Genomic DNA, 15,463 nt, shown 5'->3' on the forward strand with positions numbered 1-15,463 from the left:
TGTTATGTCCCTTGTGCCTGTAGTTACACTGGCACACTCACCCTTCAAACCGGAACTCAATAATACTTAGTTTTAATGTTTAAGTTACAAATAAAAGTTAAAATGTTATTATAATGATTAAAGCTAATTAAAAATCAGTGATTGACTTTTCCAACATAGTTCAGTATAGTATTGAAGTACGATAAGAATTGCAATTATAATCTAAGATTTGCGATATGCGCATATAAATGCGCAGTCAGCGCATTAACCGTTAATGAAATTATTTTTTCGTCTAGCTGTCCCACGGTCTATCGGTGCTTTTGTTTGGTAGCCATCCTATAATCATTATGAAAAGTTTTAAAATAATGATAAAATGAAAAAGGGAAATTGTTAACCATCCAACAGGTAAGTATCATGTCAGGTTGGTAACGACTGCTCTAACTCAAATAAAATTAAGAAGAATAATGTATTTATTACTCATATTAGTCATTGTCCATGTAATAAATCACCAAAACCGGGCGCCGGTGTTGCGTGACCCCCGTGGCGTTTTGTACATCGATGTTATAATTCTGTGTTGATTTTCTTCACCCGTGACTAATACTGAGGGTCATTTATACTTAAATTGATGATTTATTTTTACTAGTTACGCCCTATTCTGTAAGAGCAAATTCGACACACACCGTAAAAATCGGTTGTGAAATGTCAGAAAGTGACATGCGACATTGACCAAAACAATTGTAACATTTCAAGAATACACGTATCAAAATAGTATATCACCATATTATACATATATTGTCCTACTGCTGGGCTAAAGGCCTCCTCTCCTCTTTTTGAAGAGAAGGTTTGGAGCTTATTCCACCATGCTGCTCCAATGCGGGTTGGTGGAATACATATGTGGCAGAATTTCAGTGAAATTAGACAGATGCAGGTTTCCTCACGATGTTTTCCTTCACCGTAAAGCACGAGATGAATTATAATCACAAATTAAGCACATGAAAATTCAGTGGTGCTTACCCGGGTTTGAACCGGGTTTGGGTTAAAATTCACACGTTCTTACCACTGGGAAATCTTGGCTCATATATATGTATATTATTACCTATTTTAAATAAATTACATACAAACAATAAATAAGGAAACATACTACTTACAAAAGGCATCTTCCGTTTGATAATTATTGTACTATAAAATTTAATTACGTGTTGTTTCTACCGAAATTTTTAAAGTTGTTCTCAATTACATTCTTTAGCTAGATTAGTTCACATTTATGGTTAATATTCTTAAGGGTTATCCCTTATAAAAAGGGTCAGCAAACACGTTAAACTTAGTTCCTTAAATTGATGTAAATAATACTAACCATCCAAAGTTATAGTATAAGTATAATTATATTAAATAATTGTAAATGTATACATACAATAATTTACAGGTTATATTTTTATGTACATACATATATTAAGGCTGCTTAATATTTGAACATTTATTTGATGTTGAAAATGGAACGGGCGATAGTAGTACACTTGTTGGTAAAATCTCCAACAGAAAACAGAATTTTCAATATTACGTTTTACTGTACTGTTAAACTCGTTCTGACCCAATTTAAAATTAATCCGACATAATTCGGATGATGAGCTTACTATATTTATAGATTGCTACTTCTGACTGAAATGTTCGATTATTTTTTGAATAATATTGGTATGTTTTTTAAGCATTCCATTTTCAAAAGATGGCGTCATTATCATTGTCCTCTGTCTTCATTTGCAACGATCAGGAATATATTTCAATTGAGTTGCAGTACTTCAGATATTCATCGCTAATGATAACGCTGTGGAATGTTGTTTTAAATATGGAAACAAGAATATTATAATTTTCAGTTTCTGACACAGATTAAATTGGATTACTTTTATATATATTTGTTGTAGCGTGAAGTTGCCTTTAACCTTTTTTTAGTAAACGGTATATCTAATACAAATATAATTTCGAAATCTACTTAACAAATAATCTACTTTACTAATGTATTATTTAAATTGAAAAAAAAATGGTCTAAAGTCATAAAATGTTTTAGTTGACTATGCCAAATCAAATTATTATATATATGGATAACATTAATTAAATAGCTCTTGCATACTTTATTGCAATTCTTGAAAGTTCAATACTATTATTTATTATTTTTTACTATATATTTATTACTATACCATCAATAAAAGATTGATCTTCGTTTAATATCTTACCTTCAAGGTATTCTATCCTTTTCTATTTACCGAAGAATCAATTCAAGTCAAAGAAACATTTATCACGCAAGTATGACATCGATATTTTAAGTATCTCCAGAGACACCTCCGCCTACCTGAAGTGTAGAACTGGAAATTGGAAACCATAACTCAACAAGTATTAGGGGAAGGAAAACTGCACGCCATCTGTAGACCTTATCTATGCCTATAAATATCATACGGAGCCCCGGACCGAAGGAGTACGAATTATAGCTCCGAAAGTACTTTCAGTCGCTGTGTTATGGGTAATTCATGCACCCTCGTTCCCTAATTTTACGGACATTTTTGTAATTATTTCTCAAAATTCGTGACTTCCATCAGTAAAGTTGATTTATTTACAATTAAAATAGATTTATGTATATAAAATGACTAATTCGGTTAAAGTTAAATTTATTGAGACGCAAAGTCAAAACAATATAATAATTTATATATTATGTTAGCAATTAAAGATCATAATACAAATATATATGTAGATGCAGCTATGGTTTCGATATTATTATTACGTTCAAAAATACTACGAGACGTCTTAAGAATTAAACTTTTTTTTCCTCCATTAATAATAATAAAATAATATAGCTGAAGAGGTAAAGGATAGAACGTTGAACTTTACATCGCCAGATAACCCGAACCATTGAGTTATTAAGATTTATATCACCGATATTGACTATGTCTATTTTCTATTAAAGATGTATGCAAATTTTCGTGTACAGAATATTTAAGCCAGATTACGAAGAGAGAAGTCTTGCATGAAATGATTATATTTTTAGTTCTATAAAATTAGTCGAGCTTATATATTGTGTAAAGTGTTTACAATATCTAAGCCGCTAGAGGCTTTACTGTCTATCAGAGACACATCACACGCAAAACCATTAATTTGATTTTGATAACACTCGGCATAGTTATTAATAATATCTTGAGCTAAGCCAGCGATTTCAAAACTTTTAGCGTAACGGCCGCCTTTACTCCTCCACTAATATCAACATACTTAAATTTACATAAATTTTCGTATTCATGTCAAGCCTGCTGCCGCGGGCCATTTATCGAAGGTCTTAATTTGAAGACGTTAGAATTAACTATACTCTTCAGCACAAGATTAGAAAATAGTTCCAGAGATATGTTAGAACCCTTTATCTCTAGCTCTACAATATCACTTTATATAAGGATAATACTCACAATTTGTTTCGTAAGCAAATGCATATTATTGAATTACATATAGTGACATTAATCTCATTATGAACAGGATGTAGTTGGCATGTATTTCTCCTTTCTCTTCGACTTTATGACGCGACAGAATGGTCTGAGCTTTTAACTTAAAAAATTGCACGAGGGTGAGTTGATTGATATCAAAAATAAAAAATCAAAGAAAACCCATTTTCGAAAGATTGAATGCAGTCACGTTTTCATTCGAGGGGTCGATGATTGAATTGTGAATATTTATAATGTTTGAATTTAACCTTTTAATGGTTTGGTAAATTTTGGTAAAATCCGCTAGTTTTTTATTATTATAATTGAAATAACAATAATTAAATTATTATAAGAATATTATAGTAATAGTTTATAATATATTGTTCGTTAATTATTTTCAGTTTTTTTTTTGCATTAAATGCTGTTTATTCCGTTTGAAAGTGTTAAATAATAAATGACCTTTTCACTTAAGACAATTTTGTTTATTAGCTTCAAATAATTGCTCTTCAAAATATCACCAAAACTGACAAGGGGTCATGTCTATTTTCTGACAAGAGCCATCATCTAACACCTGGTGTGAAATGCAATCAAGTTTAATTATTATGGGTATTAATAACAAGGGCGTACAAGGGACTGGTTGCTATGGTAACACCCCATGCTGCGTCGCAGGCTGCGAATCTACCACACAAACGTTGGATATTTATGAGAAAAGCTGATTAAGGCTTTAATTGGGGACTTTAAGTTGTTATCAAAATGTAAGCAAAACTTAAATTCTAATAGAGGGAATAATCGCATTAAAAATATTTGCATTAAATATTTGTATCATATATTATTTTTATCAGAACTTTGAATTTTATTCAGATTGTTGTAATATTAATATGAGCCAGTAAGTTAAGCAATTTGTAAGTTTATTGCTACCTCAAATGCTTTGACTACCCAACAAACGACAATTTTATTGGGTTGTAAATTATTCATATGCAAACTATTAAAAAAATTAAAAAGACGATTTTTTCTTTGTTCTCATGCCTAAATGTTAGTTAATTACCTTAAATTATCGGGTAAAAAAACAAGTACATAGAAATGTAATAATAATTTAATAAACTTTTACGGGTCATCAAAATATACAAATAAAAACCTTTTAATGAGTCTACAAACCTGGATTCAGTACAAAATTCTACAAATGTGAGTTTTTATGATAGTACATATTATAAAGTCCTGCTTTGAATTTTTTAAACTACATGCAATAAATAGGTAAGAGTTAAAAATTGTATAAGGATATCAAATATTACAAATTATGTACAAAATTAAAAAAACAATCAAAATTATACTATATCACAGTCACTAGAGAAAGATGAATCCTATTTTGACTACTTTACGTTATATGGCAGTCTATTAGAAACACGTTCACATTACTACAACCCTTACGGTACAACCAGCTTCGACACCGCTTTTTAATTAAAACTTGAAACTGTTTATTAATCATAAAGACAAATAAGACTAGACCTTTCATTCAATAGTAATTATATATCAAAGCAAACTTTAATTTTCGTAGCGGTGTTACAATCCCCTATTCTAAAAGTTCGACAACCTTTTTTACATTGTATATGTACATTCTTATAGTTAGTATTGCTTTTATTACTGTCTAATGATATATTTCGAAAATTAAATTACACTAACTGCGATAAGTATGACCTGAGCAACCTGACGCGCCAGAGTTACTAGCGAACGCATGCATTTCTCTGTACGGTGATTCTCTGTAACAAAAAAAAAATCTGTAGTGTATGTTTTTGTCGATAATGTTAAAAAATGTGAAACGTAATATTACCTTTCGTACGGAGGAGGAGGAAGAATGTCGCATAGATTCATTCTACAATTTTGCTCACTTCGCCTCCCTTGGCTGGAATGTTTTGATTCTTGCGTCATTTGCCTAAAAGTATTCTCTCGAGCCAACCATTGCCATTGAGGATAGTCATATTCAACATCTGCAATAGCTGTCCACTCTTTATTTTCACCGTGATGACTAGACGACCGTGATTGAGCAGTTTTACAAGATGGACATTCGTCTAAGGACATATCCGGCATATCGTCTGCGTCATTTCCACATTTCGTCATTTCGCTGTAATCTTTCGTTAGTGTAGAACTACTGCTTCGACAGCATGTTGAGCATTCTTCATTTGAATATTGATTGCTTTCGGCGAATGATCTGGCCATACTATTATCGTATGATTCAGGGCTGACTGCGCATTTTATACAAGAGTCCTCTGCATCCGTATGACCCTATAATTTTTTTTTAAATTAAATTAATAAAATCTCTGTACATATTGGTTTAAATTAAGAGGCCCAGCTTACTTGATAATTCAGTTCCGTATAAATGGCACTTGACGCGTATGGTTCTGGAGGATGTCGTCTATTATCTTCTTGTGACATCATATTAATAGCGCTAGTATGTTGTGGAAGACTGTATTCAGCTTCCATAGCCATTGTACCTATTGTGTGTCCAGCTAAAATGTTTATACTAACATTTAAATTTTGTAACAAATAATAAACCAGGAAAATAAAGTAGTTTCTAATTCTAACTTATTTAAAAAAATAAAATTGAAATTGGAAATTTACAATTTTTTTTCACCAATGCTGTAGGAGACTATGCGTGGTTAGACGTAAATAGAGGAGTCATTTAAATTAATTAATGTTTCGCATTAATACTTACTGTGTAACAGACTTTGATGACAATTTAATATTTCAATTCGTGGTTCATTAGACCCTTCATATAAAGGTCTTTCTCGAAGCCACACTGCCTCCTTACCCAATAAACATTGAGTATTTGTAATTGGAGTACCTAGATGTAATATTTACGTTGAATTAATAAGTATAAAAAGTTTGCTAATTTAATAATAGATTCTAAAAAAATAAGCTGTTATTAACCTGCAGAATTGTGGCTCTTTCGTTGCTTCGATTGTTTTCTCCGAAAATAAACAATAGTAACCGAACCTGATATTATTATAGCTAACAAAATAAAACTTAGCACGAGAAGCCAAGTTTCTTGGAACATCGATAATATTGCCTTATCTGTTGCAGGTTCCGTTCTGAAAAATGTACGAGCTTAATTTGATTCTGAAGCCATTTCACAAATTAATTGAAAACAATACATTAACAATATACGCTCTCATCTTATAACGATTTCTTTTCAAGCAATTGTATATGGCAAGAAAGTCCATGATTTAAAAAAAAATCGGTACACATGCAAATGTTTTGTAATTACTATTGAAGTACATACTGGACGTAGTGTCGCTGCGAATGCGTTGGCAACATGTGTATGTGTGCGGGCGTACTAAAAGGCCCGTGGCCGCGACGCGTAACTGCAGCAGCTCGAGCGCTGTATTTACCACCTGTACGTAACGAGCTAGCGGCTGCTGCCCTTGTGCGCGCTCCAAGAGACATTTGGCCTACCACTCGACCACTGTTACCTCCACCCACACGAACTTCAATCTGTATAAGTATAGTAAAGAAACATATATAATGACCGCAAAAACGATGTAAAATGGATATTGACTAGTATAAACTTACCAAATACCCAGAAAGTTCACCATTCCATGTATGTACAGGTGGAGGGTCCCATCGAATCCATGCTGATGTAGCATTAATGACTCCAGCTGATACATTCAGAGGTGGTGCAGAAGGAGCTAAAATAAAAATAAACTTAAAAATTATGAATAAAATGTATTAAAGACGTATTTGGTTCATTCTTTATATCTTACCATCTTCCTCTGTAAAACCGCTCCTCATATTGGACGGTTTTCCTAATAGCAATTTGTAAAATGGCATCAAAAATACATTATATTGTGCATATGGTATCAACCCTGTTAATAGGTGACTTGATGAACCACTGTTATGGACAGTGGTCATCGAAAAATTATCGTATTTTGTTAATTCCATGAAACTTTCTAAAGAATTATTTGATTGTTCGAAATTTTGTACGTCTACGATAAACTGTCGATTAAGTGATGTTCCATTAAACCATATTTTTACACCCTCTAAATATTCATTGTAGTCCGTTAATACCTAAAAATAAATAATTCGTTGATAATTTAATATCATAGTTGCAAATACACTGCTTAATAATTATTTCCCAATTTTAACTTACATCCCAAACAATTTTTAATGTTGTAGACGAAATTCCTTCCACTCTTCTCAAAGCTAAAACATCTTGTTGAAGATATCGTCGTGCTTGAACTAACTCATACTGTGTCATTGGTGGATGATTCTGAGGTTTATTTAACTCTGGATACGGGGATGATGTTTCAGAATTACCGTTAAATGAATTTGCTTCTCTTCTTAGCACCTAAAATGAATAATTATTGAATTGAAACGCACTAACGAGCATATCTTTTTGTTTTTATAAATTTACCTGCAATGTGGCTGTATGTAAAGCGCTGCCAGCTGCACTTACAGCTACACATGTCAATCTACCAGCGTGTTGCGTGAGCACACGGTCTAAATATAGCGATCCAGTGCCATGTATTGAATTAGGAAATACCAATTCCTGTAAATATAGTAAATTATGAATAAGATATTTATTTGATAGCAAATATATACAATATACAACTGCTAAAAATTCACCTGAGAACCTTCCATTGTCCAAAATAAAATCGGTTTCGGCGTTCCATCAGCCTCGCATGGAAATGATACAGACTCTCCTTCCCACGCTGTTTGATCTGAAGGAACTCGCGTGAAATGGGGCAATGCTAAAAATCATAATGGTCATGAATCTTCAGTTTTGCATATATGTTACAATTAATCGTGGATATGTAATCTATTTATCGACTTTGTACCTTAACGGTACGATTTGTTATTGTTGTTGTTATTTTAGGTTTGATCAAAGCCTTTCGACACGTCTTGAAATAGATGGTAATATCGGTTTCTAATAATATATTATACTTTGTAGTCGATCCTAGGATGACCTAAATTTTGTCAAACATGGAAAGTAAAATAATATATGTCGGTCTTTGTTTTTTATTTATTCTAAAATCGGATAAAACTAGTCAGTCCAAGGTTTTGTTCTGCATTTATTTACTTATTGTAAATAGTTTTTGACATGTTAGGCTAAGTTTACAGTCTTTCAATTAATTCATTCTATTATATACACTATAACAAGGAGCGTTCGGGCGCTCATGTAAATGTGTAAACGAAGTGAACTTAGTCTAAGTTTAGATAATGAAGCTATTAAAGCGAAGTTCATAAAAATAAAAAAACACAATTGCTACAAATCGACGCCAATTGAAGTGTCAAACATTGTGATTTGGTGTTTAAAAAAATTGGAATTTTATTTCAGAATTTTTTTGTCTAAACAAAGGAGGACGAAACGACGATAGATGAAAATTTGTTTGTCAATTTTAAAAAAATACATGGGATTGAACTTTGACTGAGGTTTTATAAATCTTAGCCTTTGCCCAGCCAAGCCTAGGAGCAACACAAATTTGGTTAAATCACAATATAAAATAGCTTAAAATTTATTAAAAGTACTTTACTAACAATGAACTGTTAATGATGCAGTAGCAACACTAAATCCGGCCTGACTTTCAGCTCGACAAGTATATATGCCACCATCTGAAGCCATAACCCTGTCAATTCGTAAAGAACCTCGACGTATTATTGCATAAGGTGATAATAATCCTTTATCTCTTGACCATGTTACTGAAACATCCGATTCGGGTGTAGCCTGAAATTAAATAAAAATTTAACAAAATATTCAACGTTAATACCCATTTGTATACAGGAAACATAATAACTTACTTGGCAATGAAATTCAATGTTCTGACCAATTAGTGCCGTTATGTTATTGGGTTTCACTAGAAAATGCGGTCTGCGTAATACGAGTAAAGTTGCAGGACGCGATTGTCTTTCTCCGGCTACATTAGAAGCGAGACATCTATAAACCCCACTATCTGATGGAAGACTTTCTAAAATCTTTAAATTACCACCGTCTATGATCGTTATTCTGGAAGTAGTTCATTTACTAATTATATTGTTTTTCACAGGACGTTAATAAGAGACTAATCAGTAGATTTATTTTCGTACCTTCCGTTAACTTCGACATCTAAACTATGCCCGTCCTTAGTCCAATGCACTGAAGGGTCTGGTATTCCTCTTGGAGAAGCACATTCAAGAAATGCCGGTTCACCACTAGGTACTTTTACATCCCTAGGTTCGTTCCGAAAGTCCTCGCGAAGTACTGTAATGTTTTTTCTATTTTTATCGATGCATAGCGCAGTTTATTTATATTTACATTTTGAATACAACGTTTATTATTTTAATGATAGTTGAACGTACATAATTGGCTAACGAGCTAAAAGACATTAAAACTTTTACTTAGTATTCGGGACTATCACAAAGATTTTAAAGTGTTTTAAAGTGTCCCTTGGGCACTTTTAGTCGACGTGCACATTTTAGTGCAATTTTGGCTGCACTCGCTTTTCTTGTGCGAATAATAAAACTCTGACTAAAAACTGCTGAACTTCGACTTAGCACAGGAGAAACTCAAAGGTAAAACTTATATAACAGACATCTAAAACTTTAATGCTTAACTTATTCTTCGTAAAAAATATCTTTGTTATAATAAATGTAATTCGCAAATATGAATTTGTCAAAATACTATATTTTAATACTAGATTTGGAGTAAAAAATAATATTTAGCAGTATTCCCCAGATCCCAGATCATATAACACATTTTTACCTTGAATGTATTATAACTAATATTAACCTTTTGAAGCTGGCGAGTATTTTGGTTTATACATGTTTCCTGTTTTGTATCAATACAAATGATATAGGACAACTTTTCGTTAACATTTTTAAGCGCTGTCACTTCAAAGCGCTGGTTCAAACATGACAGATTATTTATTGTAGGCTTTCATTGTTACTTCCTTCAAATATTCCACGTAAGTCATGTGGGCACTTTATATTATAAACAATATATTAATTATTTTAAAAATCATAATCATCATAATCAAATAATTTAAAGAATATTATTAAGTCGAGATATGCATATCGATCCCATCAATTTTTTTTTCAGAAATATACTGAATATCAATCTCAGATATAGAAGTAAATATAATATACACTACTTTTAAAAAGTATATCAGTGATGACAATTGTGATTGATAGCGCAGGGCAATGATGGTAACAAAAACGATCTTTATTGTTTCCTATGGGAAAATTATGATATGACAATTATTTAATAGCTATGTTATTTTACAGGTAATATAAAGATATATTTCTCATTAGATAAATCACAATAAGTTATCGTCTCGAAACATAATTTAATATATTCTAGTATTCAGGTCGATTGATTTGACCAAGAGTATCAACCATGATGAAAAATTATTTAATGAGTCATTTACTTCTGATATTGGCTCCGTTACATTGCATATAAAAAATAGCACTGCGGAACACGGCTGGAATAACTGCAGGGCTCTATACTAATTAAACTGTGTTGTATATATTTTAATTAAAGTAAAAGTAATGTTTCTTTTTATTCTCTCTGTAACATTCGCTTAAAAAAAAAAGTCATACCAGCAATAGTGAGTGTAGCGTTCTTGCTGACGGCCTCCCCGACTGTGTTGTGCGCAACACACCAATACACGCCCTCATCGCTCTCTTTCTTGCTACGCATAACCCTATATACCACAAGAAAAAGAAAAGCTTCATACAAATGTAAAATATCATTTTTCTTTTAGGGGACGTAGGTATTCTTTAAAGTTTTACGATATATATTATATTAGGGCTTTAATTTGTCGTGGTCACGAGTCAGCTCTGACTCACCACAACAAGCGCAACTCTTTAAACAAGCCAGGCAAAATGTACAATAACAAAAGCCGAATATAATATAATATAAAATTAAGGAGATAATGAAACAAGTAGGTCACCTTAAATTATAATAACCATAGTTATAGGTTAGTATTATAACAAGCGTTAGTTACAACATTGTCAATACTTTGCAAAAAATTGATTCGAATTATTTAATATACTTACGAATAATTTTCATTACATTGATAAATAATCATATACCTTTAAAACTATTTTATATTTATATCTTGAGTGACGAGATGAATGATTTTGATGTTTATTCAATTCATCCTTATTTACTCTTCATACCGGAACACGTCACTATGAATTGTATAGCATTGCCATCGCAGATTGATAGTAAAATTATTTATTATCTATTTAAACTGTCCTATAATATATGACATATGATAACCACATACTCTAAAAGGATATTATATCTCAGTATCAATTTGAATTTGAACGCTTAAATCAATAAACGATTATTCACATCGTTCTGACTATGTTTCATCTATGGCGGCCATCCCAGAAAACTAACCAACCACGCAATAGATGTTATAGTACCCAAGCGTCGAAGTGTACGCGCAAACTCAGGTGCTATATTTCGTAGCTCTCATTATTCGATGGCTGTACGTGCTTTTTAACGAAAGTATCATACCGTCTTCCTTACTTACTTGACCTATTAGGACGGAGAATTATTGATAAAAAAGTCCCAAAAGATTATAGCTGACTTATCAAGTATTCAATCTTGTGACCTTAAGATCAGTAGTCATAGTTCTGACGACGTTCTAACGTTTTAAATATTAAAATAAATGTAACAAAAGGTGAACTGTGAGTACATATAAACCAAATCAACCTATGTGTGTCGAATAAAGGTAAAGCAAACATTTATCCTTCAAATATTTGCTCTTGCGAGGAAAATCCGAGGCGCAATCCTGATTTTATATGTAAAAAGTAAATATTGAAGTCGCATTCGATTACAGAAACGAAATACTATAGAGTGTATAGTATTTCGTTTCTGTAGTTATCAGTTAATATATGGATTCTAAATCAATTTGTTTAACATTTTGACTAATAAAATAATTTTATAAGCGAACAATTATGATTATGATAACCAAGTTCTTAACGAGAACGCCTCAATTAATTTATTCTTTTACGAAATAAAATTCTAGTATTTGTAATTGGCATACCTCTGGTAATACCTCTCGTAATGTGTTCATCAATAAAAGCGCATTATAACATTTCAATTCCAGGGAGACAAAGAAAAATGAGTAACAGATATAATTGACATGAGAATTCGCATAGTAAATTACCAATGTAATCAGACATATATGGCCACCAAGTTACCCCAATAACTTGCTTCTTGACAGTCCGTACAGTTAAATTAAAATAAAACTTACCTAAGAAACAAGAGTCCATCTTCAAGTAAAACCCTGTGAGGGTGATCCGTAGGTGCGAGAGGAGATCCGTCTTTGTACCACTGGATCGTTGGTTTGGGCTTCCCTTCAGCTACACACCGTAAGGTAGCAGGTTCACTTCTGCCAACTATCGTGTCTGCAGGGTGCTCTTTTATCCTAGGAGCCCGACTTTGGGCTTTTTGAAAAATACGTTGATAATACAAACATAATATGAATTATATAAATGCTAATTAAACAATATTGAGAATTATGTTTTTTTGAATTCCAAAAATTATTTCGTTTAAAAAACGTGCTCTTTATTTTTTAATAATTATCCACAGTTAATTTTATTATTAATTATGGTCATTATTTTTTATTCTAGATTAATAAAAGAAATATAAATATAAATAAAGAAATATAAACCGCTGGAAAATAAATTGAATTAATATAGACAACCACGTCAAAAACTTTTTACAAAAATAATTAATTAAATATTACTCAACGGGTAAACAAAATAATGAAATAAAATGAAATGTGCTACTACACTTATAAACCACGACACGGCATTGTTAATTTTATCAGTAAAGATTTTGTGTTTTAAAATAAAATTGGTTCGAGAACACGAATATGTTTTTTACTAACCTTTTGTGACATGAAAAGTGAACAAAAGATGCAGTAGCAAAACGGACTTGAACTGGTTCCATGCACGTTTATCTGTTTTAATTACCCCCGCGACCATACTGACACTACTTATTATCACTTCGCACTTCACACATAGTCACTAAACATTTCAAACATTAACCTAAAATACGATTTTTTTTTAAATAAAATAAAAAGTTTTTTTTTATTGTAGCTATATTGATAGTTTACGCGCACATCGCGATGTATTCCGACTCCAAAGTGACACACCCACCCCGTTTCACGTCCGAAAGGTTACTGCCCCCCCACTCTCGATGTCATTTCGCGCCGACTCAGTAGCGCTTTCGCGAAGTTGAGCTTTATGGGGATCATCAGATAAGTGTGAGTAAACATGTTCTCGTTTTGTAAATTATGATTGAACAATTAAATTCGATATACACTTGATTGTTAAGACTCATCGTAATGTTTTAAACATCGAACTTATACATATGCAAGGTTATTTCTTTGTTTATAAGCACAGACACATAATTATAATCTAGTTCTTATTTCAAAAGGGTCATTAATTTGTATCATTTATAAATCAAAATAATTATACTTATTTAAAAATATGATATAAAAACGGAAAAACGATTTTAAAAATTGATCTGAATTTGTTTCAAATCACCATAAAAAATGCTCAATTAAAAAAAATATTATAGGTTATAAATAAAAAGTTAAGTCCGACCATACAAAAATAACTATACCGGGAAATTGAGAAGTCATTTAAAAACACTTTTAATTTTTTGTAATAATGAGATCTTAATAACATTAATTTGCTTAAATACTTAAATTAAAAATATAGCACTTAAACCTAACATATAATTATTTTAAAACGATTATTGCTATTACCTAGAAGCCACTATCAGGTTCAGCTCACCGAGACAAACTTTACAAAACGTCCAATATCTGCTGAAATCTTCAGGTCCCCACGTGACGTGTCAATTGCGATTAAAGAATTAAGTCACGTAGCCAGTATTCCAACCGTTCTCTGATGGCTTTCTAGATTAGGAAGTTGCTCATAAACATTTTATATTAGATGTTATTCTATTTTGTGTTCTGGTGCAATCTTTTATAAACACTCACTAACTTCAAAGTGATAAAAGGCTTTACTTATAAATATTATTTTGGGGGTATTGATTAGTTAAACACCACGAACCCACATTGAAGGATCGTGGTGGAATAAGCTCCAACCCTTCTCAAAAAAAATAAGGAGAGGAGTCATTCCCAGGGCTTCCACTGGAATCTTTGGTTAAGATAATACTGACGTGTTCTAATCATTTCATCGCGCATTAAACACCTGCGCCTCGAATGATGAAACGGTTAGAGCACGTCTATCTTATCCTAAACAAAGATTCCATTTTAATCATTTAGTCATTAATACACTTATTGCAATGATAGACTTCTAAACTTAGAATAACAATATTACCATCATTTGCTGAAACCTTACATAGATATCTTTTCTCTGAACCGTGGGTGTGACAATTTTGCTCTTTGTGCATTCGAGTCACGCGTCCAGACACCTAAATGTTCCGTGGTGTCCGATCTAGATTAAGCAATGGACAAGCATTTTAAACAATTTTTTTCTGTATCCACTCTTTCCTGGCAAACCTTTCTGAGTAGATAACTCATAATTATTTGTTATTTCATTGTCAGATCGCAAAGATATTTATTTCATTTTTAAATAATAATATTATATAAAATTTAGTATACGTAACCTAGGGTTATTTATAAGAAAAAATACAGTCAATTTTCGAGTTTCATTTATAACTATAGAGAAGTTAAGTATTTGAGCCGAGTTGGCATAGGATAGAGCACGTGACGAGGAGTGCGGGGGGGGGCGAAATTCGCCCCCTGATGAGAACTCCGCCGAGCCACGAGTGGAGCAAAGCACGGGAGAGTGCTGAGGACGGCCATCGCAGTGGTTTTAGTGGGTAAGAATCCCACATAACCCGGTTTCACCCATAGGACCCGTGTACCTTTCTGAAGGTTTACACTTGCGAAAAAAAAAAAGGATAGAGCACGTGAATCTTAACTGAAAGTCGCAATTTTAAACCCTGGCAAGCACCACAGGCCTCCTCTTAAGAGAAAAACTACTAAGCTTATTCCACTGTAATTACATTGTTA

The 15,463-nt window shown here is 32.3% G+C and overlaps 1 protein-coding gene across 1 annotated transcript; it reads right to left on the reverse strand.

The window, feature by feature from the left end:
- Positions 1-4,541: 4,541 nt before the first annotated feature.
- On the reverse strand, positions 4,542-13,572 carry LOC126772783 (neogenin-like). Its single transcript, XM_050493360.1, has 17 exons — positions 13,304-13,572; positions 12,665-12,857; positions 10,995-11,098; positions 9,504-9,657; positions 9,219-9,423; positions 8,958-9,144; positions 8,046-8,170; positions 7,834-7,968; positions 7,570-7,767; positions 7,184-7,487; positions 6,993-7,108; positions 6,703-6,914; positions 6,351-6,511; positions 6,136-6,264; positions 5,778-5,929; positions 5,254-5,705; positions 4,542-5,182 (listed from the first exon to the last, which is right to left on the reverse strand). Exons 1-17 carry the CDS (start codon positions 13,398-13,400, stop codon positions 5,101-5,103), a joined length of 3,006 nt encoding a protein of 1,001 aa, XP_050349317.1. The 5' UTR covers positions 13,401-13,572; the 3' UTR covers positions 4,542-5,100.
- Between the last annotated feature and the right edge of the window lie 1,891 nt (positions 13,573-15,463).

Source organism: Nymphalis io, chromosome 13, assembly GCF_905147045.1.
Source record: "Nymphalis io chromosome 13, ilAglIoxx1.1, whole genome shotgun sequence".
NCBI lineage: Eukaryota > Metazoa > Arthropoda > Insecta > Lepidoptera > Nymphalidae > Nymphalis > Nymphalis io.

Bases quoted from the DNA above. Each gene is read 5' to 3' on its own strand.
- LOC126772783 (XM_050493360.1), bottom strand. From the start codon at position 13,400: ATGGTCGCGGGGGTAATTAAAACAGATAAACGTGCATGGAACCAGTTC. The intron at 12,858-13,303 runs GTTAGTAAAAAA...TTTTTCAAAAAG, and splicing joins CACTTTTCATGTCACAAAAG to CCCAAAGTCGGGCTCCTAGG. The intron at 5,930-6,135 runs GTAAGTATTAAT...TAAACATTTTAG, and splicing joins TCATCAAAGTCTGTTACACA to CTGGACACACAATAGGTACA.